The following is a 27,426-nucleotide window of genomic DNA, read 5'->3' on the forward strand; positions in this document are numbered from 1 at the left end:
AACTTTCTCCTGGTTTACTAAGCCTGCTATCACAGCCTCTCTCTTTTTTTTTTTTAATGAAAGAGTTTAATTAAAAGCTAACTTTGATTTTAAGGAAATGGAGGGTGTGAATAGGATGAAACACCGAAAACAGTGGGTAAGCCACATAACTGGAATATGTACTAGGCAATTCATCAGGGGATTGAGCAAAATCCATCTTACCATGAAAATGTTGCTATGTAGAAATATTAAAAGGATTTCTTTGGTCCTGAGAAGTGCTGCCCATGCTATCTGCTCAACGGGGCAATGTGGCTCCTGGCGAGGAATGATACGGAATCTTTGAATCAGGAGCAAAGCTTTGATTTCCTACACAATGCTGGAGCTGAATATGCTTATGGAGTACCTAACCTGTCAACAGTTTTCAAATCATAAACCAAACTGCTTTGGATCACCTAAGTCAGGTTCCTGTAAAGCAGTGGGTGATTTTACACAATCAGTTATGTGGAATAGCTGGCCTTACATAAATAATCTGATTTATATTTTTTTTTCTTTTCGGTTTCCAAAATGGTTCATTCCAAACAGGAATAGCCTCCTCAGAGAGGCTAATCTATATAGAGCACTAGTCTATTGCTATAGTCATAGTTTTAGTAGAATTTTTTATATAGTTCAAAAGAAAGTGAGTCTTAGTTCTGTTGCAAACCTTTTGTTAGCAAGTAACTGCACAAAAAAAAAGAAATTGTCAGTTCCCTCAGTGTAATGCAATCCACTGGGTATAGACATTTGCATTACAATTAATGGCATGTTTTTAATGGAAAGGACAACTAACAAAAGGAACAGTTTATCTAGTGTTGTGGTAAGATCTCTGCTGGTGAAAGTTTTAAATTCAAAATCAGACAATTTTCTGTAAGTTCTACTCATAAAGATGGGACGAAGTGAGAGAAATCCTTTGATTTGCTCCATGCAGGTCAGGGAAAGCAGCCACATGTGTGATCATGTAATCTATGAGCACCTAACAGATGATGGGGTTTATTTTTCATTTTCTTGATGCAATATAGATAAACACATTGCATTACAGTTTTAATGTTTTAAAAAAAGATGGATTGACATTCAACAACTACAAACAGCAGCAGAAGTCAATTATGTAGTACTTAATTTTGTAGTACTTACAAGGAGTAACAATAAACATAATACAATAAATGAGTATTGCAGTAAAAATCAGGACTCATTAGGAGTCAAAGAGTAGATTTATGTCTCCTGAACACTCTGTTGAATCATATCTGTTGATGTTGGTGATGGGTAAATGGGAAACTAGAAAGATAAAACAATGAATAAATAATATTTTCAATGGCAACACTTTTTTTTTTTTTCCTTTAGAATTTCTCAAGTTATGGTAACGACAGTGATGTCAGTATGTCCCAGTCTGCAATTTTGGATGACTTGGCAAAATACAGTCATTATACTCTATGGTTAACTGCAAGTACAGCTTTTGGAGATGGAAACAAGACCAGTGAAATAATAGATGTGTATACAGATCAGGATAGTAAGTTAATAACTTTTTAATGCTCAGTGTATATCAGTGCTTCCATTTATTAAATATTCTTTAACCTTAAAGTTGTTTTACTGTTATGATGGCAAAGTTTAAAAAAAGTCCAGCAACTGCTGTTTTCAAAACTGCAGTATTTTTTCTTTGCAAGGAAGACATTTTAATATGAGTCTTTGCTTTGTAACACTAATAATGTAGTTCACAAGCTTCTCTGGATACAAGCAATAAAAATAGTCTTAAACCATCATTAAGACTCTTGTTAAACAACTTTAACATAGATGATTATTCATATAGGCTTTCAAGATATTTTGCTTTTGATAGTGAAACATAAATGATTTTTTAAAATTGTACAAAATAATCATACTGAATATTTGTTTCTGTTTTGGTTTTGGTGCTTTATTACTGTAATCCATGCATTTATTTTTTGCTTGTCTCTCATAGTCCCAGATGGTTTTGTTGAAAATCTGGTCTATCAAAACATTTCTTCATCTTCTGTAAATGTAAGCTGGCTTCCACCATCCCAGCCAAATGGCTTAGTCTTCTTTCATGTTTCTCTAAGTTTACTGCAACCGGGAACAAATAAGACATTGTCTTTCCTTACTTACAACACAAGCATCATTTTTGATAATCTGGAGAAATACACTGATTACATTCTGAAAATCACACCAGCCACTGATAAAGGATCTTCTGAACTGCATGCTCTTAGTCTGCATATAAGAACGGATGAAGATGGTAAGTATATTTTATTTATTCCTAAGGAAATGTAGAAAAAGAATAGTTTTCTAAAAGAAAAAAATACTGTTGTGTCTGTTTTTCTCTTGTTACTTAAAGCTTTTTTGCTATACATTTACACAAACAACTGCTACACGTTTCTGTGTTGAGACCATGAAATAGAATTTTCCAGTTTAACTGATAGCTAAAAGACATTTTTCATTGTAACTCATATTTTCTGAGGTTACTCTTGTTTTTCTCTTTCTTACTTTTTCATGTAGTCCCAGAATCAGCACCTATAATCAAAACATTTTCAAATCTCTCAACTACCTCAGTTATGCTTTCATGGGACCCTCCTGTTAAGCCAAGTGGTATTATAAGAAGTTATGATTTAAATTTATTTGGGCCAGAAAGGAATAACTCATTCTCTACCACCAATAACTTTATCATCTTGGGAGACCTTCTACCATTCACATTATACAGTATTTATGCAGCTGCGAGAACAATAAAAGGATCTGGTCCATCTGCCATGCTTCAGTTCTACACAGATGAGTCAGGTGAGCAAATTCAATTGTAATTGTAACCAACTTTGAAATATTGGCCCATTGTTACTGCATCTGTCTTAGATCTGAACATCAGACCTGTCAAGAGTTGAGATGAAGGATTCATTTTCCATTGGTCTGTGCATGATGAGCTTTCAGAAGAAGGAAAGACTAAAAGGAAGTCTTTCCTGAGTTCTCCTCCTTCTGCCACAATGTGCAAGAGGTGGTTGCATTCTGCATATGATTAAAAAAATAACTCCAAGGAGAAATGCCTTTTGCTTTTGGAATGTGTTACAGTTAGCCAGATGTCAGGGATTTTGAAGCAAGCAGCAATACCTTTCTCTTCATACCCCAACGTAACTGAAAAATGATAAAACATGGAAATATTTCTAACACATTCACACACAGGTCTCTTTTACATGATCCTCCTCTCAGCCACATGGTAAATGATATATCTTGTAAATATATATTGAGATGCACTCAATATATGATGTAGGAGGTGAGGTATATCACATTCCAGTAATATACGTAATACAGATTTTCTTAAATGCCTTAGTTCTGACAACGCGGATGTGTAAATAGATTAGTGAGATCTCTAATATCTCTTGCTGACTAAACATGTATTCCAGATTAACAGAATTTGTTTCATGCCAAAGAGAAAAAAAAAGATCAAAATAGCAATGAAGTAATGTTTTGTTGAGTTCAGATACAAATGGTAACAAAAGTACCTGTGTTCTTCTGCTTCTCCAAAGTGTTTGGTTTTGCCTGGATTATTTGTAATTTGGAACTCACTAGTATTTCTCCTTTGCAGTGCCATTAGCTCCACCCCAGAATCTGACCATTACCAACTACACTGCAGATTCCGTGTGGCTAAAATGGGATCCAAGTCCTCAGTCAAATGGTGTTATTATGAGATATAATTTTAAGATTTATCAAAACAACACTGAAAAACTATTTTATTGGGTATGTTTATAATTAACAGTGTTTAATTTTCTAAAATGCTTTTTTCATGCTTTAGGATCAAAATAGGTGACAAATATTCTAAATGTCTGTTATGCTCCTAGAATTAGGATGTTCCTCTAAATTCCTATTTGTTAAGACAGTTTGCTTACTTTCCTACCATGCCTGTAATTAAATTTTTAAAATTAGATAGGAAATAATTATTAGATTTTAATTTGCTTTTAGCTTCTAATATTTCATTAATGGTGAGCTTTATTAAACTTTATCTCATATTTCAGTGTAAGTTTGAGGTTAGAAAATCATGGTAGTTACTTGTTTTGTGGCTACCTTAGTTTAGCTATTTAGTGTCTGCAGACTTTCAAGATTCACAGGGACAGACAGACATTCATAGTCATCTTGAAAAACTGCTTAGAGGTTTGCATTTTTTTATTTTTGCTGAATAACTGAATATTTTTTAACTTAAATGCTATAAAATTATATACACTCTTGATCACAGCATTTGTATTTGCTTAAATGTGGTTGCTTGGATGGCATCAAGAAATGTGGCATGAACTGTAAAAAGGCAGCAAGGTGAGGCCAGAATTGCATCTCAGGCTTAGAAACTGTATAGTGGATTCTGTTCACCCAAGATGCTTGTGAAAGCTGCAGGGAAAAGACATTGCTGCAGTGACATATGAGTTTAAGACATGCAGTGTGAGATATACTTGGGACTGTGAGAAGCTTCATTACTCCAGCTCCCTCAGCAATACAGTTCTTGCTACAGAGACTTAGCATGCAAGGAAACTGATTGTGCTGTGGTTAAGCATATGCATTGTGGAAATTAGTCCCTGTGGGGTGGCCTACTGTGCTGCCCCCTACACAGTCTGCTGTTATTCCTTATTCCCCATTGTGGAATGAAGTGCTGGCATCACCCCAGTTTCTTCCATAATCCTTGGAAGAGGGGGAGCACAATGCATATGGAAGAGGAACAGCCAGCTGCCTTTGGAAACACATTCTTAGGGCACTCATGGGCACCACCAAAGGTTATTATCCAGTGTCCATCTGAGGCAGGCTCAAACCCAATTAGAATGCAGAAACTGGTCACAGCACTTGAATGCACCCACTATGCCCCATGTTTCTTCACATTTTGTCGTGTTATGTGGGCAAGAAATTAGATTTAGGTTGTGGCAGCAAGACAGGCAGAGCAATTTATATAGAACTATTGTATTTAGGCACCATAATTCTCCGATTACTTGGATCCCACAAGATGTTCACCAGGTTTTCTTGCTGAAATTCAGCTCTTTCCCTGCTGCTATTATAGTCTTCTCAACGTTTGCACAAAAGGTGCCATGCATGCTCTGGGAAAAACAGCTACCAATAACTGAACTGTGGTTTTAAGCTTTTTTTGAAGCTCTTATCAGTCTGTGTGTCTGGCTCAGTTAAAGTAAAATAAATGAGAAGCTATGACCCATGACCTGTTACACTGCAGAGGTGTAGTAAGGAAACAGAAGGTGAGAGGGGGTTGATGTGGCAATGTGGAGGTGGCAAGAGTTTTCAGTATTGGTAAGTAAGGCATATGTGGAGTTAATCTGTTCTAACAATTCTGTGGTAATTATGATACCACCCTTTGGCATATCTTCCTCACAAGCCACAATGAAAGAGGGAGAGGAGAAGGGAAAGGAAGAATTTGACCCTGCATTCCTTTTTGTTGAGTTCAGGGACTACTCTGAAAGGTACTCAGAGTAGTATGGCTGTAAATCTTCTGTTCATTTCAGTGGGTTCAAGGTGAGGCCCACAATGTTTACACAGATTAACTGAGTACTAATAATTTTTCCTTCCTTAAGAACATTTCAGGTTCAAACCACGAGGCAAACATTGTTGGATTGGAACCGTTTAGCCCCTATTTTATCAGTGTGTCTGCATTTACCAAGCTTGGGAATGGCAATCAGTTCAGTAATGCTGTCCAGTTTACAACGATGGAATCAGGTTAGACATGACTTTTTTTAAGCTGCAGTTCTGTTTAAATATGTTTTCCTTCTATGGCTGAACAGCAATCTTCCTCTTCTCTCCAAAGAAAATGTAACATAACACTATCTCATCGTCTTCTGCCTGTGTAACACCGATTCACATTCCTATTGTACCGGATAGGCTGGGTTTGAAGTTTGATGTCGGAAGTGTAGAATTAGACATGTCCTCATCTGAAATGAGAGGCTTATATAGCTACTATAAATATTTTAATAGCATCACTGATAAAGGGAGGAAAATAAGATATCAGTCTTTGCAGATCAAAGTGATAATTCAGATCCCTGTGTAAATAACTGAAACTTTAGCAGTATCAAAAGCAGCTGGACAAAAGGTTGGCAAATGAACTGGACATTGTATCAAACAACTACACATTTTTAACATTTTTTATGATTTATTTTAGGAGGGGAGCTAGCCACTAATTAAATATCCTTATTTGTTAGATCTTATTCTTCCTGACAACTGGGGAAGACTATGCAGTGTAGCTGATTTCATTAATTAATTATATGCAGTTTTGGTTTGTGTCTTCTTTTGAAGTTGCAGGTTGTTTCAAAATGAAAAATTGTATCATGTGAAAGTGAACATTCAACATTTACCAAAGAGAGTCCGGGAGCTCTGTGGGTTTGTGAAACTGGCCATTGTGCAAAACTGTAGCTCCTTTGCCAGGTCAGAGCAATCCCCAGATTCCTGTCCTTCATAAAGGGCTGCCAGTGCCAGCGACTAGCATGGGTTAGGAGGCTGTGTCTGAACTCTCAGGTTCCTTTATACTGACAGCAAAGGGAGTAGACAAAGTATCAAAAGATCTCACATGGTCAACAGCTTTTCAAGACCACGCTTTCAGTGAAATATTCTTTCCAGAACTGGTAAAAGTTCTGAACAGGGTTCTGGGAAAAATTATGCTGTTTATTGTACCCAGCAGTTACAACACCATGAGAAATTTGGACCATCACTGAACTGGTTCAGATTGGCTGTTGAATCTCTGCAGCTGGAGGTTGTCCTGCCCAAGAGCTATGGTCATCCGTCACTTGTCTCATTTCATCACTGACATTCCATATTCATGGTACTTTCTTCAGAAGTGCTGGAGACACACTGCCCACAGGACTGTGGTCTACTCATTTTGCAGCTTTTTCTCAGATTCTGTGCTCAGCTTCTTGCAGCATTGTTTCTATTCCCTCCAACCCAGATTTCGGGCAACTGCTGGATCAGTTCCTCACTGAGTTCGCCTAAGGATTCTGTCTCTAGTCTTTATTAAGAGTGCCAGTTAATCTTTCTACTGCAGATGCTGCTTTTTGAAGCAAGATTTTTCTTTGAACTCAGAAAAGAAAATTAATCATTTTAAAGAGATTAATTTACCTCTATGTGGTGATAATGAACATGTTTCCCTCCATTTCTGGTACCTCACTGACAGCCCTTTCACTGTTCTGTGGATTCCTGGACATGTTTCAGTAGAGGAAGTAGATTGGGGCACCCGTCATTATCTATTCATTTTCTCTTAGCTGATACAGCCAGCAGTTTAGGCCTTTGTGAAATACTTTAATTCATTGTTCTATTTAATCAATTGTTTGCAGATAAATTATCTATTTTCAGGATAAGTATAGTGTTTGCTACCTTTTATTATATTTTTATGAGTGCTTAAAAAGATTTTTCCTGCTGGAATCAGCAAGGAGGTGGGGAACAGTAAGGTAATACCATTTATATGACAGCTCTGAAACCTGCCCAGTGATTTCTGTGCAGGTCATGCCTCTGCTGAAAGGATAATGAGATATATGATAAAGTGCCTAAAAGAAACAAAGCTAAACAGATAAATAAGGGACTTCTGCTGTTGATACTGTTGTGGAGTATGTATATGGGTTTCTATGTTTACTGAACTTTGATTAAAAAAACATGGGAAAAATATAAGCAGATGTGAAAATAAAATGGGAGCACACAACTAGAAAAAAGCCAGATAGATGGCCTCTTCTGTTTCAAGTACTAGCATCAGTCATGTTCATAGTAGTTGGAAATGAAGGAAATGAGGACAAAGACATATTTTTGTTCTCTGAATGTTTTTCTTTTATCAATTTGTCTGCCACTGGCATGCTTGACCCTCACTGTGAACATTGGATCTGCTTCACTGACAATATTTTTCTGTGATTACCATTTTAATTGTGTGGGAATGTTAATCTTTGATGCATGTATATCTTTCAAGTACCAGATGCTGTCCAGAATGTTCATTGTATTGCAATGAATTGGCAATCAATCCTAGTGCAGTGGGACCCTCCTGCTTTATCCAACGGTGTAATTACTCATTACATCATAACAGTTGAAGGAAATTCTACAAATTTTTCATCTTATGATACACTGCATAATTTTAGAAATCTGCTTTCCAACATTACTTACCAATTTAAAATAAAAGCTGCAACGTCTGCTGGTGATGGTGAAGAACAGATATGCAATGCCAGTACACTTCCAGAAAAAGGTAAACAAATATTCAAGCTAATTCTTTTGTTTAATTTAAATCATGACCATGAAACAAGCAAGCCTGAAATACCTGCTTCATTTCAGGCAACTAAATACTTCTGTTGTTTAAATTTCTTGCTAACAGTACATGAGAAGAAAGAGGACTTCCTCTTTCTCCTATTTTAAATATATTTGGTGATAATAATTAATTGCCATTTAAAAAAGCAGAGAGAGTGTCTTTTTCTGTGTTGAGTTTGAATGGTTATTTTATTGATTTCTGATCACCTATTCATCTTTGTTTTATAATCTCAGCTTTGTTCCTAGTACTCTCAGCATATTTAGTCTTGTAAGTCTGAAATTTTTGGGGGAGCAAAATTTTTGTTCTTTTGTTTCTACCAGCAGCCAATGCTATGGCTTCACTGAATGTCAGTAAAGCTGTTCAGAATTTGTGCAATTGAGAAGAATTTAACTTCTTTAAGCAGGTTTTGTCATAACTCTTGATGGATAGGATTTTTCAACAAGAAAGAAAATCGTAAGCTGAATCCAAAGAAGAATGTAGGCAGGTTTCTTGGCATCAGAGTAAAACACTGTTATCCAAAATCTGTCTGTCTTCTTTTCTCCATGCACACTTCACCTAGTCCTGGCTGTGCTTTTATTTGACACTTCAAACTTGGAGATGAAATTCTATGCAAAATACAGCATTGCTTCTGTGTGAATATCTGTGTGCCTAGCTTCTAAACTGGAAGTGGAGAGAAGGCCAACTCCCAGTCCAGGAAGCAAATGCCTGTTTAGTTCTTTTCCCTCTTTCCTATTTAGGGGTGACTTCTACTCCAGGGATGATTTCTCTTTGGTTTTTTGTTCTTCAGTGATCGTTTAATATAAAAATAAAAAATAATGTTCAGTGAGCATGATCCAGAAAGACTTCACCTTCCTACTGAATTACAGGAGCAATGATTGCATTTAGTTCCTTTTTTTGTTTTCTCTTCAGTGACATCAATTTGTGCAGTGGAGTTGAGGAGCTCTCTTAATTCAGAACAGCTGGATCATTAGGAAGCATGGGGGTGAGATGGGGGAGCACGACTGTATCCCCTGATGCTTAGAAACCAAAACTAGCTTTTGTAATACTTTAATTACTAAGTTATTGAATAACTTACAAGATGAGTTGCAGCACTCATTCTCATATACATATTTCAACTGAAAGAGTGAGTTTTGCTCAGTTTTGTTAAATAATAGATACAAAAGTCTGTTCAGCAACAGAGTTCAGGTTCTGGATGACAAGTGGAGAGGGGCAACTCTACTATGCAGACTTGAATCAGACATCTCAGCTTGGAGATCAGACTTACCCTTATGCGTAGACTTCCTACTGGTAGCTTCCTGAGTGGCATGTACCTGCTTAGGTTCAGCCTAATAGGATCTCTCCTATTCACAGAGCCTTAATGCTTCACTCTGAGCTTTGATATCCACACTTCTTAAAATTAGACTTGCAGATGTGCGTGTCTGAATGAGTCTAGACCACATCTGTATTGTCAGCTGAACTACTGCTGCTACTGCTGCTTTGGTTCCAGATCAAATGGCTGAGCTCCAAATGAGGACAAGCAGAGCAGCCCCTTGCTGGCGTAACGCAGCTAACACTGTGAAAACAGCCAGAGTTGTACTTTGATGACTGCCTCTCCTCATAATACAGTTCATCCCACTAATGCCTGGCCACATCCCCTATTTGAACTGTGAGGTGGCACATCCATACCTGGTTTTGGTAAAAATGTTCTCTCCAAATTGGCTTCTTCATCAACAGCAAACAGCTCTGCTACAAATTCTGCCATTTTCTGATCTCTGTTGGTCCCCTTCTGTCTGGCTTCTTGGCAATTTAAGACTTCTGCCTGGGTCATGTGCCCTCTTGTTCACTCAGGAGCTCCTGCCCATCAGCAGGGTTCAAAATCCACTTTTGAATTAAGCATTGTTTAAATATTAGAGATAAGCATACTCATATCTTACAGCATTGGCTGGAAATACTCTAAAGAACTTAACTGCTGTGCTGAACATGTACCTAAGGACGCTTCTCAACTGCAGTCATAACTCTCCACCCTTTCTTTTAAATCAGGGCTACTGAACAGCCAACCCTGACTCAGAGCTCGAACAAGACTGAAACTGGGAATGGGTATGCAGACAGGTGGGCTGATGCCTGATTAAAACTGGACTTGCCCAAACCCCAAAATTTTTGGAGATAGTCTTACAGGAGGCATATTACTCTCTGGTACAGAGGAGAACAGAAGGCTTCCGAGGTACCTCACTTCTTGGAGTATGGGGAAGAGGCTTCTAGCAATGTTAAAGAAGCCTGGCACCTGGGAAAGTTAACCGTTGGGATTTCTGAGAAATTTGGGATCTGCTATTAATTAGTGCGTGAGCAAAGCCTGGAGAAGCTGTGGATGTGGTATTAAGCCTGAGCTAAAGAGACAGACTGCTAGTCTTTTGTGATCTATGTTACATAGAGTTGTACTAGCTGAAGAAAAAAACCCCAGATTTTATTTTATAACATGTGGGTTATGTGTCTTGTCACTGGGAGTTTTCCAAAGTGAAAGATTTATACTACGATACATGTATTTTTTGCCCATACACTGCACAGACCCTTTCTTCCTGTTTTAGTGTTGGCTTACATGTTGTTGCTTAGTCATAGTTGCAACAAACTAGTTATTATTAGGACATTTCCTTAACTGTGTGTTTGCATGAATTGTTGTGTGGTGACTGGGTACTAGGAATTGGAGATTCATGGATGGGAATGGAAACAGTTTTATAGCTGTTGTCAGCTTCTTATTTATGGTGGTCTAAGATTAGTCACAGATATGTAGCCAGCACTGAGTCACTGACAATGCATTTATTTCTGACATAAAGTGAAATTGAATTTGGCTCAGTGTCTCACTACACAGTGTTTGACTTTTACATTCTTAGCAAGATTATTTGCCTTTTTTTGAGGTAAAGTTGTTCATATCGAGGTACAATTAAACATGAATCATGAAGATTAAATTTATGAGGAGATTTTTGTGTCTAATCTACTTCCATTGTCATGGTAAACCACCTCTGCCAGGCTACAGTATGTTATTAAAAACTGTCGGCTTTGTTGTGGTGGTAATATTACTTTGTGATTAAATATATTATAAAAGATATGAAAGATAATATAGCAAGCACACATGCATAAATGAGTTAGGATTTTATGACTGAATCCTTGGATTATTTTCAAGAAAACACACATATTAAAATGAAATTTCATTAAGATTGAGTGAGGTTTTAGAAGGGAGAAAGAGCCATAAAATGATAGGAAACTTCTGTAAAAGGCATGCTAAAGCTGTGAAGATTCACTTAGCTCACAAGTCTGGGACAAGTGTACTAGTCATCCAGTTAAGAATAAAAATAAAAAAATTTAAAAGCCACTTGCGGTTTCAAAGCATGAATAATTAAAAGAAAACTGCTGCTGCTTTCAATTTTTTAAATTCAGTTTTTCTTGATTGACTTTTTATTCTTCTCTGGAAATATTAATCATATTGATTAAAATATTAAGACATACAGAGTAATTTTTCCTTCTTTACTGCTAGTACTACTTAATATTATAACTGAACACAGAGGCTTGGAACAGGTTGAGGCCCCTGTTGTACTGCAGTGACAGTCCTTACCATTTGTTTTCTGCTAAATAGAGATTCATTCATAACTTACATTTAAAAGAAATATGGCTAGAAATTTGTCCAAGACACATTTTTTTTTAATTCAATCTGTGCTTGATTTTGCTGGCCAATACTAACTTGTAGCTATACACAGAAGTATGCCTTGTGCATGAAGGAAAGTAATGCCTAAAAGGATTGGTAATGGCTAAGTTTCTTATGTCTTTTGGTGTGGAGGTGGCAAACTAACATCATCTGGTTTTACTTGTGCACAAAATGTCTGTACTGTCTGCATACGGAACCTTTACAGATTCTGGCTTTGTATCTCCATGATGGAGGTGCCCACTGGAAAATGTGGGCCTTTATTTCACCCAGGCCTGCAAGGAGCACAAAACATAGCAGGGACTTAAAGCCTTCTTCATATCCAAGGAAATGCTCTGTTTCCACCACCAAAAATCTTTTTCTTAAGACACAGCAGCTCATGGCAGCTCTAAGTTGGAGGAATTTACTCATTAACTCATTAAGAGAACTTCAGGTGACCATAATGCACTAGAAGAAATATTTAAGCCTGTACCCTACAGTGGTCCTTAGGGCCCCAAGCATGATGTGCAGTGAAGTGTGTTGGCCTGGTTATCCAGAGTAATCAACCTACTGTAGAGCCACAGCGTTGGCAGTGGAAGAGCTTCGGTGTCGCCTATCACTACTACAGATAAAAGCAGTGTGTTTTATGTGTTCAATCAGTGCAGCAAGTTCATGTTTCCAAACTATATTATAGTAAAAGTACCCTGCAGCAAGTTCATGTTTCCAAACTATATTATAGTAAAAGTACCCAAAAATTGCAGTGAATCATGACATAATCTTTGAAACACTTCTTTCCAAGATGACTTAAACTGATTTTTTTTCCAGCTTTCAATATTCTTTATGTAATATGAAATATTTTTTAGATTTTCTGATTAGATCTTGTAACCAAATGTAAATTAATGGCTTTAATGTTGATGGCAGATCTTCACTAGACAAATGCAGTGATCACTTGATTGCTGCCAATGCAATTGTATTGATGTTATTTTTATAAGCAGGTAGATAAAAATAGAAGAACCACATAGTGTGGGATGAAGGAATTTTTTTTTTGTAAGGACTAAGTCAACTCTGCATTAATGTATATGAATGGTGGTGACATATACATACAAAGCTGACACTGAAAGCATTTACAGGTCAAATACATTTTTTTACTGAAAAGTAGACAGTTGTCCAGTTTGTTGGAAAGCTGAGCATTCTTCCAAGACTTGAGAACTGACAGTTTTCACTACTTTTCTAAGTTTAGCTTAAAGGTGTGCATTTGTCCCCAGGTTTGTAGGATTTGATGTTTCAGTGCTTAGATCCCAGAGTTAGAGACTGATTTTTCTAATGTACTGAGGACTAAGAAATGTGTTCCAGAGAGGGTTTTTTTAAGACATGTTCTCAACTGTGCAATTTCCTTTAAAGCATGTCTGATAGTATCAGTCCCAAGTCATGGGAAAAACGGTCTACAGTTTTGTACATTTTTATGTGAGTAAAATCATTTAGGAGCTATTGGTGATGTCCTTATTCATACTGGGCAGGACTTTATATCATGAGGAGTCCCTCTGAAGTTAGCAGTCTCTCTAAAATTGTATTTAGTATGATCAGAGTTATCAACTTAACCCAGGAAACTTCTTCGGGTAACTAAACTTACAAAAATTAACAGAGATAATCAATACAGAATATTACTTTTCAGATACCTTCATTTTCTCAAGACTTTTTGTTGTGTGGCCACTGCTATCTGTTCTACTTTCCTCTTATTGATGCTTTTAATACCACCCAACAGACTTCTAGGCTGCCGCTGTTCTTTTAATCCAAACTCCAGCTACAAGCAGCTGTTCTGTAGGCAGACTTTTTTTTATTAACTTTGTTAGGAACTATGCTGTATCATATTACTGTCTTCTGTTCCTGGCCCGTGCAGCTGTAGTCATTGCTTTCCACAGAAGTCTTTGCAGAAAGCTGTAACTTCTCTCTTTTCTCAGTAGACTTTTTTTGTGTGTCCTTTGCTGCCCTTAGATTATCTTTGCACTGTGAATAAGATTTCTTCTACCAAGTATTTCTGTTGGTTTAAACCAGTTCCACTGGCCCAGTTCAATTTGATCTGAGTCTTTGCACAGTCCTGGTGCTGTTTCTACCAGGAATTTCCTTTCATTTAGGTTCTCAAATGAAAACTTAATCTCAGAGCAGTCCATCAGCTTTGCAAAGAGCTGATTAGCATTGCAGCCAGATAAGTGTAGGGAACTGGGGCCAAGATCTGTGAAAGTAACTTCTATTTAGGTGCTTAGCTTCCTGTCAACTTTAGCAGGAGTTCAGGCACATAAATAGGTTTTAGGAGCTTAAAATCCCATGTGGATCTGGCTTCAGGCACTTTTCGTTGGAGTTTGGCCATCATGTGAATAATGGTGGATGAACCTGAAAATACCTCATTCCTCTTCCAGTCCAGAAACTGAATTCACCACCATTTCATGGCCAGCCTCTCCACCAGCTCCCTGGCTGGCTTTCAGAAGCTGAATTAAAAGCTATTAAATGGAAAACAATAGAGTACATTGCACCAAAAATTTCAGACTTTGAAAAACTCCCTACTCCCACAGCTAGCTGAATTATAGCAAATACAATCTAATTCAATATGGAAAGACTGTCAGATATGTGATGATGAGACTTAAGGAGTCCTGCCCGTGATTCCTGGGAAATTTAAATACAGGATTAGCACTAGAATGCCAGCTAGCTAATCAGGGCTCAGTCCTAGACAATTAGTGTCTTACAACACCACAAACACTGTCTTTTTCATACCTTTTCTCTAAGTGTACCTTTCTGGAAACCAGGAATAAAAATAAAGTTCCTGTTAGGCACGTATCAAAGTGTGTAAAAGCATATATATCAAGTGTTTGTTACAGTTCCAATTTAATCTGAAAAAGTAATTGACAAAGATTCAGGTTTTGGCTTTAATTGTTTTTAGCTTGAACAGTGATCACTTCATCATAGTTGAGTCATGTTTAGAAAATTTAAACATGCTGCATGATTACTCTAGGAAGCATGGAATGGTTTGTTCAAATCGGTACCATCTGTGGACAGAAAAAGTTGGGGGAATTTTAGTCATTCTTGAAGAATGGAAATCTGATTCTCCATGCTAGAGTAATTGTAATCCTCTTTGTATCTGTAACCCAATAGCATAGTTGTCCTGAAATTGTCTCACTGAACACAATCATCAAGTGCAAGAGAGACTGTGCCACTGGGTGTCACTGCTCCTCACTGTGGCTCTTTGAGAAAAACTGGTTTACTCCGGATTCAGATCACATCTTTTCATTTGTTCTAATGGAAGTTTACATTTAGAGTTGATTTGTCTGTGTGAGCAATCACATCAAATGGGATATATTTTGCACTGACGAACATTTAAGGCTCTGATTCCTTTTAAGGGTCTGTCTAGGCACTGGCAGAGAAAATTTTCCTCTCTTCTGCTGACTGACCCTTTCTTTCATGGGTTAGAAATATTTGATTTATATGGATCTTAGTAAACTGGGAAAATGGTGACATAAAATAGCAATAAAAACGTTTGTCTAATCTGTATGTTGTGATATCTGCAAGTTTATCTTTAAAAATGGCAGCTTTCATGTGGTGTTACTCACCAGGATAATCACAGATATTATCTTCAGCCTTGTGAGGGTAAAGTGTATGGGCTTCTGTAGCCAGTGGGAAAAAGGTCAGATAGGAAGAGAAACACTGTTTTTTCTGCCCTCCATTCTTTCCCTCACTCTCTGGGAGTTTGTCTCTTTCCACCAAATACTTGGTGGAGCTCATGGAGGCTGGCTTTATCGGACTTCTGTTGGTCTGTGTGAGAGCCCACAAAACAGAGCCACAGGTATTTTTGCTAATATAATTTCTAGTTCTGTGAAACTGCCAAGCATCTTTTCCATCTTTATTACAATGCAACATTCTAGCTTTCTGTTCTTTTTGATGGCATCATCCCTGTTGAAACTGGGTGGACAGGGCACTCTCCTTGAGAAAGCCCACTGTGCTGGCTAGAACATGGGCACTGCTCTTTCTGCCGGTGACTAGCCTCTTTAACCTGCGTTGGGTTAGGTGCAGAGACTGCAGTTGTGCCAGCCATGGCTCTACCAGCTGCACATTTGAGCAAGTGAAGGTGTGTATTTCCACCTCCCTCTTGGCACACAGCAAGCAACCAGTTACTATCTACTTTAGTCCAAGCCCCTGTTTCAGTACTTGATCCAGTCTTTCATTTAAACTGGAGTATAGTCCAATAATCAGTTTTCAGCAGATGGAAGTTAGTGATGGTAGACTAAGAGGCATCAGAGCCAGTTATTTCCACCTCCACGTTGCATACTTTCACACTTCTATTCCAGACCTGTAAACGCTGGCAGTTCCTATCGCAGCAAGAGTTCCTGGAGTTGTGTGCCTGGGAAGGTCAGGTCAAAATTCCTTATCAAAAATAAAGAGTAATCCCCTCTGAGTGAGAAGGAAGAGAATTGAATTTTCTTACATTCTTTTAATTATTCCCTGTTCTGATGTCTTTGGAATTGCTGACTCTTAGTTTTTTTAATTCTTGCAATATATAAAATTGGATATTAAAAAACTTTAATTCAAGTTCAGAGTGAGACAGGGTGATAACTTGTACTTCACTCAAATAATTTTATCCATTCTATCCTGCATTTATCATCATCATCATCGAGTGTGTAAAATTCATATTCTTTGCAGTGTCTTAACAGGTATTAATAGCTTATATTACAATAGAGTGGATGATTTTTTTCAGGAAAAATACAGATTTTTTTATAGTAACCATTGAATATTTCTCTGCCATTATTTTCCATTAATTAATGGTCAAACTAAGTCCTTTCTTGTAATTGACACAAGTAGCAAATACAGTTCATAGAGCTATTATGAAAATATTGCAGTGTTTATTTTTTTGAAAGTAGACAAAATGGGTATTACATCCCCAAAACTGTAATCAACCAAGAAAGTTACTGCCTGTTCCATTTGTATTTACTACTTCCCATACTTCTCTTCATGCTAATAACAGAGCAAAACAACTTTGATTTTGATAGCATGGAGTTTGATGATGGAAGTTGTCTCTAGCAAAGATTTTTTTTCTGAAAGATTTTGCTCCTGTTCTGCAGTTAGTGTGTAGCATTGTGGGAGCATATGGGGCTATTGCACCCTGTGATGTGTACGCCTGTGTGAGAGCTGAGCAAAGGGCAGGGGAAGCACCCACGGTTCCTGTGCCTGGCCCCTCTCCTGCAGGCTCCACCTGCTTTGGGCTCATCTAAAGGGATTTGAATTTCTCAACCTTTTCAACATCACAGCTTGGTTTGACTCAGAATTTACGTTTCTTGTTAAACGTATTTAGTGGAGAAGCTTCAGCTTGTTATATTATGATGATTTTCATAAACAAATCATTGCAGATGAAAGCAGAGATCAGATATTCCCACAAGGATGAAGAAACGAAAAATGGAGGGTTTTCTCTTTCTTCCCCAGTAACGTTGGTCTGGGATCCTTTTATTCTTTATGTAAGCCTTGGGACTTCTTCAGTTTCAGTTTGAGGATGTATCATGTGTTTTTCTTTTACCAGCGATACTTTGTCCTCTGAAGATTCTGAAGCACTCTTTAAAGCTAAGTGCACAAAATGATTTCTGAGCTGATTTCTCTGCACATTTTTTGCCACAGGGAGTATTAGTATTATCTTACAGAGTCTTAGAGATAATATTAGCTTACTGTATGACTGTGTGATACAGCACAAAACCATATGTTGCATCCAGACTGCAAGAGCTGGGAGTACACTTTTGGCTTAATATAGAAATGGATCAGTGTGTGTGCATGTATGTACATACGTGCACTACTTCTGTCTCCATGTACAAGAATATAACCTGTTTAGACCCATGTATACAAATGTATACAAATACATGGAAGCAAACTTTATGGGAAGTTTCTTTTTTTGCTTTGTATTGCCATATTACTTAGCTCTTCCTTTGGCATTCTTTTAATTTGTTGTTTGCTGAACAACTGGTAAAGCACTTATTTAAAGATAGACAAACATATTGCATGCAGTGATACTTCCCAATCAGAAAGTGTATCAGGATGCTTATGAAACCTTGAGGTGTTACCTGAGGATTTCATATGTTACCAAGAGAAAAGGGAGACAAATGAGTATTTCTAAGTGAGAGGTGAGGAATCCCAGTTAGCAAAAACAGTAAAAGATGCTATGGGTAGGCCAAAAATAACTTTGCTCGATATTCCCTCCCTCAGTTGAGACATAGCCCCAAATGTAGCAACAGCAATGTCACACCTCTCAAAGCTGTCCCTGCATGGCACACCTAAAAGTACTTTTCTCTTTTTCAAAGGCTGTAGTAAATGTAAACCACCTATATATGTACAGTGTGATCCTTATTAACCACATGAAATTGAATCTTGGTCTTTAGACAGGTGTATGAAAATTTTTATTTTCAACACTTGATAGAAGAATTATAGTCGCAATCACTTTTCATTGAAATGAAGATATCTTACAAATGTTTCAATTTTTAGTTCCTAGTGCTCCCAGGGATATTGTTTTCTCCAATGTGCAATCAACAAGTGTGACCTTGAACTGGAGACCACCAAAATCTATCCTTGGCTACTTTCAAAACTACAAGATTACCACACAGCTACAGTCCATCCATTGCAGTGACTGGGAAACTAAGGGATGTATTGAATATGAGATGCATCAATATTTATATGAAAATGTGTTGGACGACCGGATAGAAGAGACAGTATACGGACTGAAAAAATATAGATGGTACAGATTTGCAGTTGCTGCTAGTACAAATGTTGGTTATGGCAGTTATTCACCTTGGATTTCTACGCAAACACTTCCTGGCTGTAAGTAAGGATGTCTGCCATGTGTCATAATGCTGTAACAATGTGTTGTTCACCTAATTAAGCAAGAACGCTTGGTAGAAGTTATTTCTTCATAGACCTACAATATTGGTGAAGTTAATAAGGATTAACTGGTGAAGTTAATAAGCAACTCTTCACATGTGAAATATCACAATATAAATCATGTTGTAAGTATGTATACTTGATACTGCTTTAGAATATGATGCCTTTTGTGTGCTTTACTATATTTACTGCTTACCCAACAGCAATTTCATTCCTCAGCCCTATTCCAGTCTAGAATTGGTAAGTCTGAATTTTGGCTATTTTGGCTTTTTATGCCATCTTTAGTACATCTTCACATGTGGGATATGCCAATGAAAAGTAGTCCTTTTTTTAATTCTTTGACTAAAAGTCTATTCACTAACATCATAACACTTCCCTGAAATTCTATTGTATGTTCCTGGCAATAGAATTTAAGCAATAGTTTCAGAGGAAGATTTCTTTCCAATACCCTATCTACCTAAAGACATTACAGATCAGAGTAGCCATGTACAGTAACCAGTACAGGTCTGCCATGACACATATCAGAACTGTCATGCCTCAGCTGAAGATTGCAGTTTCCAAGTAAGAGAAGAATTAATTGTCACAGATAAGTCATCACTACATATTTGAGAGAAGGGGACATGAAAGATAAATTATTTAGGCAGTTGTCATGAGGACATATGACCTTCCTTCCCAGCCTGCAGCCAGCCTAGGTCAGAGCACATCTGCGATCCAGCCTCTGGCCCATGTAGAACAACAACGGAGAATTACCATGAGTGGCCTGACTAAATCACAGATCCTTCACTCCTTTCTCCATCCAAAGTAATCATAATAGAGATACCAGTGATTTAAAGAGCTGTGTTCCAGGGACTACGCAATGGTCCACATACTTCCTTTGTTCCAATCCTGTTTTTACAATCATACGACATGAATTAAGGAGGCTTTTATATAATGTTCCTCATAGTATCTGTGCACTCTCTGTACAGTAATACATCCATCTATCCTTAAATGCCTCACAGTTTTTCCTTTAGGTAAGGAAATATTGTCATCATTTGCAGATGAGAAATTGAAACAGATAAATTCTAAGCCCCAAAGGGCAAAGAGATTTGGACACTGTGATAGTGAACATCACAACAGCCCATTTTTTTCACATAAAGCACGAAGCAGTCCTTTGAACTGAGAAGTATTGTGATCAACCGCAGAGTCATTTTCATGTGCACTTACTTTCTTTGTCCAGTGGTTCTTATGGGGATGCTATGCTTGTAAATTAATGCAATATTTTAAATGAAAGTGTGTGGGGGGCGGGAAATGAAAAAAAAAACATAACCCCAGATGGAGCAAAAAATAGCTAACAGAAGCCGTGAAACTCTTGAGACAGCAGCTCGGGGGAGATTTCTTACTATTAGATGGACAGATCTCAGCTGCTGACATATGCAAATATTTCTCTTTAAAAAATTGTTGTTGAGTTTGGGGAGTTTAGAGATTTAAACTGGGCAGAGAGGCAGATATTGAAAACACAGTCAGATAAAGTTAGGATCCTTTTTATGGCTTCCTCTCTGGACAGTGATAATTTGGTCTAAGAGAGAACCAGTCTCCTGTCAGGCCCACTGAGGAGACAGTAGTTAAAAGTATAAAAATCTCATTAGACTGCACAAACCCTTTCCATGCCAACATAGTGTTGTTCCCAGCAGTAGGTCCTCTGTATGCTCTATTAGCTAGTTTAACAAATGGTGATGAAATAGAAGTCAAAAAAGTTCCACCAGTTCTTCCAGCCCAAGTGTCTGGGTGAGGGAGGTGGGCAGCAACAAGTTTTCCGTGAGCTAAATCAGTGACACATCAGGAGATGAGCTGCCTATAAAACACACCACTGCGGAGTCAAGGAAGCATGGGCACTGTTCCAGGTATCGTAGCTTGGTGCTGGTCTTTTTCCTGGAGTAATGGCAATCAGCTGAGGAGGAAAAAGAGAGGAAGGTGACATGTCACAGCTGGGTAGCCAGCTGGCAGTTCCAGCGTGCTTCAGCAGTGCTGGGAGCCTCCCTGAGCAGCGGCTGATCTTTAGCAAGGGCAGGTCTCTAGGTACCTGACCTCATACATTCCAAAGACTAGTCTTTGGAAACAGACTGAAAAAACCTTAGTTCCCCCTTCTCTTTTGCAAAGGGTACTGCCTGTAGCAGGGCAGAGAAATTCAGGGTGCACAAACAGAACTATTGCTCTGGGCAGCCTTGCGGAGTGTATCCAGAGAACAGGTGTTGATCCCCCTCTCCTTTCCCTCACGGACAGGACCAAGCATCCTCTGGATTAGCCTGCTGGTACACAGCCAATATACATGGTCTGTTAGGGCTTAAGGGTGCTTAGCTGCTATGTAAAATACACTGAGTACTTAGCCCATAAAATCAATGGGAGTTGTGTTTGCAGATTTGAGGGCAGAAGCTAGCCACTCCCTGATTTTCAATAAATGAGATTGCTTCTGTCAAAGGGAAAGTTACCTTGGTTGTGAAGTAATAGTCAAATGATTTTTCTTCAGAAATAATTGGGTTCTCAGAAATTTGTGTTTATCTCAATCCTAAAGAAAATATTATAGTTATTATACTCATATTGAGGAAGCTACAGCATTTAAGCTGAAAACCATTAGACTAATTTCTCAGAATATAAAGAGGTGAAAAAAACAACAGCAAAAATTATGTAACAGAAACCCTTAATATTCTTTACAAGTGTTGGGGACATGCCTGTTGTGCTAAAGCAGAAATACCTGATAATTCTGAATATCCAGTAACTAAGGTGAGGATCTTAGCTGCTTATTTCAGTTGTTCAATATGAAGGTAAATTTAAGGCTACAGGAATTCCTTTTAGGATTCTGTAACTCATTTGCAAGCTTAAAACCAAATATAATGGCTGTATTCCATAGTGAAAGTGAGTATAGCATTACTGTGTGGAAAGTGTTATAGGTTGTTCAGTGCAGTCCAGTTCTCACATCACATGGATAAACTATTCAACCTTCTGTCTTGCAGATTATCCTCACAGGAATTGTCCTACTGTCTCATAAAGTAGTCTGATGGCACTGTTATTACCTAGCTGATGGATTACCCAAGAGCCAAATCTACTCTGCAAGATGAAATATTTTCAACATAACGTAGATTTATATAGTTACCAGTACAGAAGATCACAGTGTTGTGTCACAGTAAGGGCAAGGGCAAGAAATGTTTTCCATAGCTAGAGAAACTTTGTTCACTCACACCTGCACTTACCCCCAGACATTTTTACGTTGATAAGGAGAACAACATTGGCCAAACTTGTGCTTTCTAAGAAAAAAAAAATAATTTTTGAGGGTGAGTGTTAGGTTGAAAATGAATGGCAGTGAGATCGCTGACCTCATTTTGGATCTCATACAGTTACACAATGCAGTGCTTTTTGGTAAACTGCCAAGTTTCCTAATGCCAGGATATACTGAGATACAAAGGAAAATCCCAGATGTTCGAATGTTCCATGAAGGCTAGGACATAGATGCATGGGGCAGAGGGTTATGCATCTCTTTTCAGCACCTTCTTTCCCAATCCCTGCTGATACCCACTTGCTTGGCATAAATAAATGCTTCTGTGTGGTGAGAAGTAATAAGATTTCATGTGTTGTTGTTGTATGCGCTTTCTTCTGGCAGGTTTTGATTGAGACAACTTGTTTTCCTTTGTTCCTTTCATTCTTTCAGAACTAAACATTGGAAAGTAAATATGGCCTAATACCTGTATTTAAACGTTTATGTCTGTAAAAGTAACCTAGGTGATTCTAAAATGAAATAACTGAACCTCAAGCTTAATTTTTGTTAGGAAAAAGAAAAAAAGAACCGGTCTTAACCAAACTGGCAAGCATGAATTTCTGGCAGAAGACTGGAGTGTTCAGTCTTGTTTTTGAGGATTATGGTAAATAATGGGCTATCCAGACTTATCTTCAAGCTAACACACTTAACTGCTGCCTTAGCATCAGGACACAGATGGATGAGAAAGATGACCCTGACCTCCAAAGACCCACATTCCTGTGCAAGGATAGAAGCATGATAATCAGGAAATGATGGTTATTAGTTACAGAAAATGCATTATTGTGAAAACCAGGAGAAAAGTGCTTATGAGAGGAAGTGATTGGATTATGGGGGAATGAGAGAATAAGACTAGGTCATTTCTGCTGAGTAAATTGCTGTGATTTATAAGAGAAAGGGTATAGTGATATCATGGCCTCATATTGACTAGATTCATTTCACAAACAAACCTAAATCAGAACGTGGCAGTTACCCAATGAATGAAACACAGTTTTAAAAAGGATGATTTTTTAAGACATAAAACACATTAGACACATTTCCTTTTCTAGTTTTCCTTCTAATTATACAGGTTATTTTGAAAATTTCTCTAAATTTCAGTATCATTCAGTTAATGTCTGATATTGTACTTTTCATGATAAAAATAAACCAGGTATTAATGCATAGATGTATTTTAGATATTTATCTTAAATACAGCACACTCAATTAGAGTTTTCTTGCAAAGATCTAAAAACATTTTAAATATAAACTGCATATGGCAAATTATCCATTTAAGTAACCTCAGGCTGGATAATTTGTAGGTTAGATTGTGCTTGAAAATTATTTCACACCATCAATGTCTAATGCATAAGCATAAAGTGGCTTCTGAAAAAAAGTATTGGGAGATAAAACGCCCCATTAATGTTGCAAAAAAGTAAAGGAAAATTGTCTTAGCAAACTTGGTTGGTTTGGAAACTAAGGCTCAAGAAGCTATATATATAATTTTATAGTGTTTTTCAGAAATTTCAGCTGGTAATAAAGATACTGCCACTGCCATAGTTACTGAAGGCAGTATTTACACTAAAAGGCACTGTTTGAGCAACAAATCTGACACGCGTTACCTGGAAAATAGGCTTAATTTGTGCTTATATAATTTTTAGGGAACTAAACTATAGTTCATAGTCCTATAGTTTTTGGGGAACATGCTTGCCCTTGTATTTTGCTTTGTGTCTTCTAACTCCCCACCCAACAGCCAGCCTTCTCTGAGCAGTCTCCTCTTTCACTACCCTCCTGTGCTTTCAGAGTTCATTCAGTTACACTCTTCATTCAGTTGTTCCATGCTATTCAGTATTTTTGGGGACTGCTTCCAATAGTTGAATCTGATCCTGCCTACAAAGTCTGCTAGATTCCTGCTAATCCCAGCACAGCAATCTACGTCCCGTAATCCAACACCCTAAACTTGTCATAGCATCTTATCAACTCAAATCTTCCTGTTGTATTCTGCAACCATGGTGCAAAATTTTCACCTTCACAGTGTGAAATTTTACGATTTCTCCTTATTAATCTTTCACACATAATTTCCATAGCTACATACCTCCTTCCATGCTATTTTTCCTTTTCCTAACCTGTTTTCTACCGAAAAAACTAAGTAGCCTCGTGTACACTACAATTTTCCTCATTAAGCCCTCTTACCTAATGATTAATGGTGAAAAGAATCATATTCATGTATTAATCATGTTTGAGAAAAGAGACTGCATATTCTGATTAGGATATATATGATACTTTTACCATTTTTTAGAATGGACTATTCACTGATATGTGTTAATCATAGCTGTATTTTTGATGGTAGGCTAAAAAAAAAGGCACCATGAAGCCAAGTTCTGGAAATCTCTTGTACAAATCTGTTGTTACTTCTATAACACTGATAGGTATCACAGTTTTCTTTTTTTATTGTAGACCCAAAAAAGGCACCATGGAGCCAAGTTCTGGCATTATCTACAAATCTGTTGTCACCTCTATTCCAAATTTTACTTTCCTGAACTTTACCACAGTCATTATAAAAAAGTAATACCACTTACTGAGAATTGCTGTGTTGTTATTATGATTGAAGTAATTTCTTATTCATGAATAAGAGATAACTAGCTTAATTCATATATCATCTTGACAAAAGGAAATTTTAGGAAAATCCCATTTCTTAATGTGAACATTCTTACATGAACATGCTTGCAATTCCTATAATTTTTGTGTGTGTGTTTTCCGGAGTTTCTCAACATGTTAAGAATAAGTTGAAAGAGAATCTAGAAAATATTTTTTTTCTGTATAAAATGCTTTGTTCTAGTACAAATTTTTTTCTAGCATGCAGAAGACCTTGTGTTTTTACAATTTCTTGTTCTTCAATGATTCATGTGACATAAACAAATATATTATGCTTGTCTATTTGTCTAAATAGTTATATATTTTTCTTGTGTCATGTAAAATATATATAAATTACTTATAATTAAAAAACCCTATAATTTCAGTTTAAGATGAAATTGCAGGGAGCTCATACTCTACAAAAGTATTAATTGCAATGGAAAATGTTTTTCTAAATCATACTCTATATATGAGAAAGAAAAAATGTTATAATTATCTAAACAGTGTCTAATGGTAGATTTGTGAAAAAGTTTTATTTTCAGGTTGAAAAATAATCTCTGCTGACCACTAAAATCACTGGGTTATTTTTTGTGAACTTCTTTGGCCATGATCCATGTACATATTTTTTTCTACAGCTCCAGATGGTCCTCCAGAAAATGTGACCGTGTTAGCTACATCTCCTCACAGTATTAATATCAGCTGGAGTGAACCTGTCATCATTACTGGACCAACATGCTACCTTATAGACATTACCTCAGTAAGGCAACTGTTTTATTGTTGGTAGTAATAGAGATGTTTGGTGATATAAATACCACAGTAGATGTTCTTACAGAAATTACAGGACAGACACAAACTAGGTTGAAAAACAATATGGCTGTGTCTATTTCCACATAAACTTCACATAGGAATTAGCTGTACATTTATAAATTTCTTAATGGGAGATAAATTAATTACTTGGTATTAAAAAATGTGTGATAATAATAGGTCTTGGAATGAAAAAAATATAGCTATAAATGTATACAGGAAAACAGTAGCTGAGCTTTGTGGAGGTGTACCTCTTTCTAACAATAATGATGCTGTTTACCTGTAAAAATAATTACTTTGGGATTTTTCTTCAGAGGAAGGAAAAGTTCATTGCCATGATTTTACAAACCACAAACCACAGTGCAGAGCCTAGGAAAAAGAGGTGACTTGTATAAGGTTTCACCATATCAGAGGGCAAAGTTTAGTCAAACTTGATTTCCCCCTTACCACTTGGTGCACTGCCCATCAGATTAGCTGTATTTTGGTAGCACAACAATAACACTTCTTTCTCTTTCACCTTTATAAGCAAAAAAAGGCTGACATAAGAGGAAAGCTGTAGTGGCCTTTCTCTTTTCATCCTCTGCTACCCTTACAATACTCCTTAAAACAACCATTAATAACTCATTTCCTTCCCTGTGGCAAGATATGAAACTTTCTAAGTTTGAGCACGTGAGAAGTTTTAAGTAGGATATAGGTTCCCTGTTCTTCCAGAAATTATAAAGACAGGGCTATCAGTGAAAATGGGGAGCAGTTTACCAGACTTTACCCAGGAAAATGCTGTTTGTAGCCTTAAAAATCTGGAATCAGTCTGTTAGATAATAGGAAAAAAAAATTAAAGACTACATCAAACTATTTAAAGGCTTTAAATAGAAAGCTTTTTTCAATTTTCTGAGAAGGCAGTAAGACTATTATGTGTATCTTTTCATTGTCTCTGAATCAGTTATAAGAATTAGAGATATGCTAAAATATTAATGCTGAGATTTTTGTGCAATCAAAACTTCTAAGGAGATCAATAAAAAAATGCCAAATATTTTTAAGCTCCTCTGTAAAGTTAAAAGACATAGAAATGTACAGACTTGCTACTTTCTCTTCCTCTGACTTAATTGTACAGTATGTAGAGTGCAATCTGTTCAGTTCTGAGCACACTTACCTACCATAACAGTAATATGACAGGATGAAGGATGTGCAATAACAAGGGGAATACTAACAGGGGAGGAATGATTCCTTGGCCAATTGAATAGGTCAATAGAAACTACATAACAATTTTTATTTCTTCTTTACTAAAGTTAGAGAAGACTTTTTCTTTGTCAAAAGTTCCTGTCGTTTTTGACTAAACAGCATTATAGTGCATCAACCGAAAAAATTATTTTCATGCTTTTGATAAAACTTCCAAATTCAGTTTTCAAAGTTTGATTTTTTGTGCGTGTAATATTTAATCAATATTTATGTAAACAATTTCTCCTCTGTCTGGTAATTCCTAAATTATAAAAAGGATATCATCTGGTTCTACACTATGAAAATTGTATAAATACCTTATAAATATGTTACTGTAAAAATCATAAAGTAAGATGAACTATGGAATGCTTGATGTGAGCCTGACAGCATCCAGAAGGAACTTAAAAATCTGTTTTAAACGTTCGGTTTGAAGGGCTTTGGTTTTGTTTTTACAAAATGGATATTTTTTTCCAGATATTTTTCGGATATCTAGCTTTATGTTTGGGGATTCCTTGTAATCAGATGTTGTTTGTCTAATCATCAATAACTACAGGTGTCAGTTCTGTAGCTAATCATCTTAGTAGACAAATCTATTCCTTCTTAAAGGCCAATAAAGTTGTCACAACCTTTTTCAGTGGAAATTTCAGTATATATTTTATTGTCCCAGTGGGAAAATTTTTATGAAGACTCCAAATTCCACAAAATTTTTGT

At 37.0% G+C, this 27,426-nt stretch overlaps 1 protein-coding gene across 2 annotated transcripts in view; it reads left to right on the top strand.

The window, feature by feature from the left end:
• Positions 1 to 27,426, top strand: part of PTPRQ (protein tyrosine phosphatase receptor type Q) — a 141,860-nt gene that overhangs the window by 73,567 nt on the left and 40,867 nt on the right. For both annotated transcript variants that reach the window (XM_055712885.1, XM_055712886.1), the window contains exons 37-44: positions 1,354 to 1,519; positions 1,964 to 2,254; positions 2,515 to 2,790; positions 3,587 to 3,738; positions 5,559 to 5,700; positions 7,925 to 8,194; positions 18,411 to 18,743; positions 25,332 to 25,453. In XM_055712885.1, coding sequence (XP_055568860.1) covers positions 1,354 to 1,519; positions 1,964 to 2,254; positions 2,515 to 2,790; positions 3,587 to 3,738; positions 5,559 to 5,700; positions 7,925 to 8,194; positions 18,411 to 18,743; positions 25,332 to 25,453 — 1,752 coding nt within the window. The remainder of the gene's footprint in view (positions 1 to 1,353; positions 1,520 to 1,963; positions 2,255 to 2,514; positions 2,791 to 3,586; positions 3,739 to 5,558; positions 5,701 to 7,924; positions 8,195 to 18,410; positions 18,744 to 25,331; positions 25,454 to 27,426) is intronic.

The sequence above is a fragment of the Falco cherrug genome, chromosome 5 (assembly GCF_023634085.1).
Source record: "Falco cherrug isolate bFalChe1 chromosome 5, bFalChe1.pri, whole genome shotgun sequence".
NCBI lineage: Eukaryota > Metazoa > Chordata > Aves > Falconiformes > Falconidae > Falco > Falco cherrug.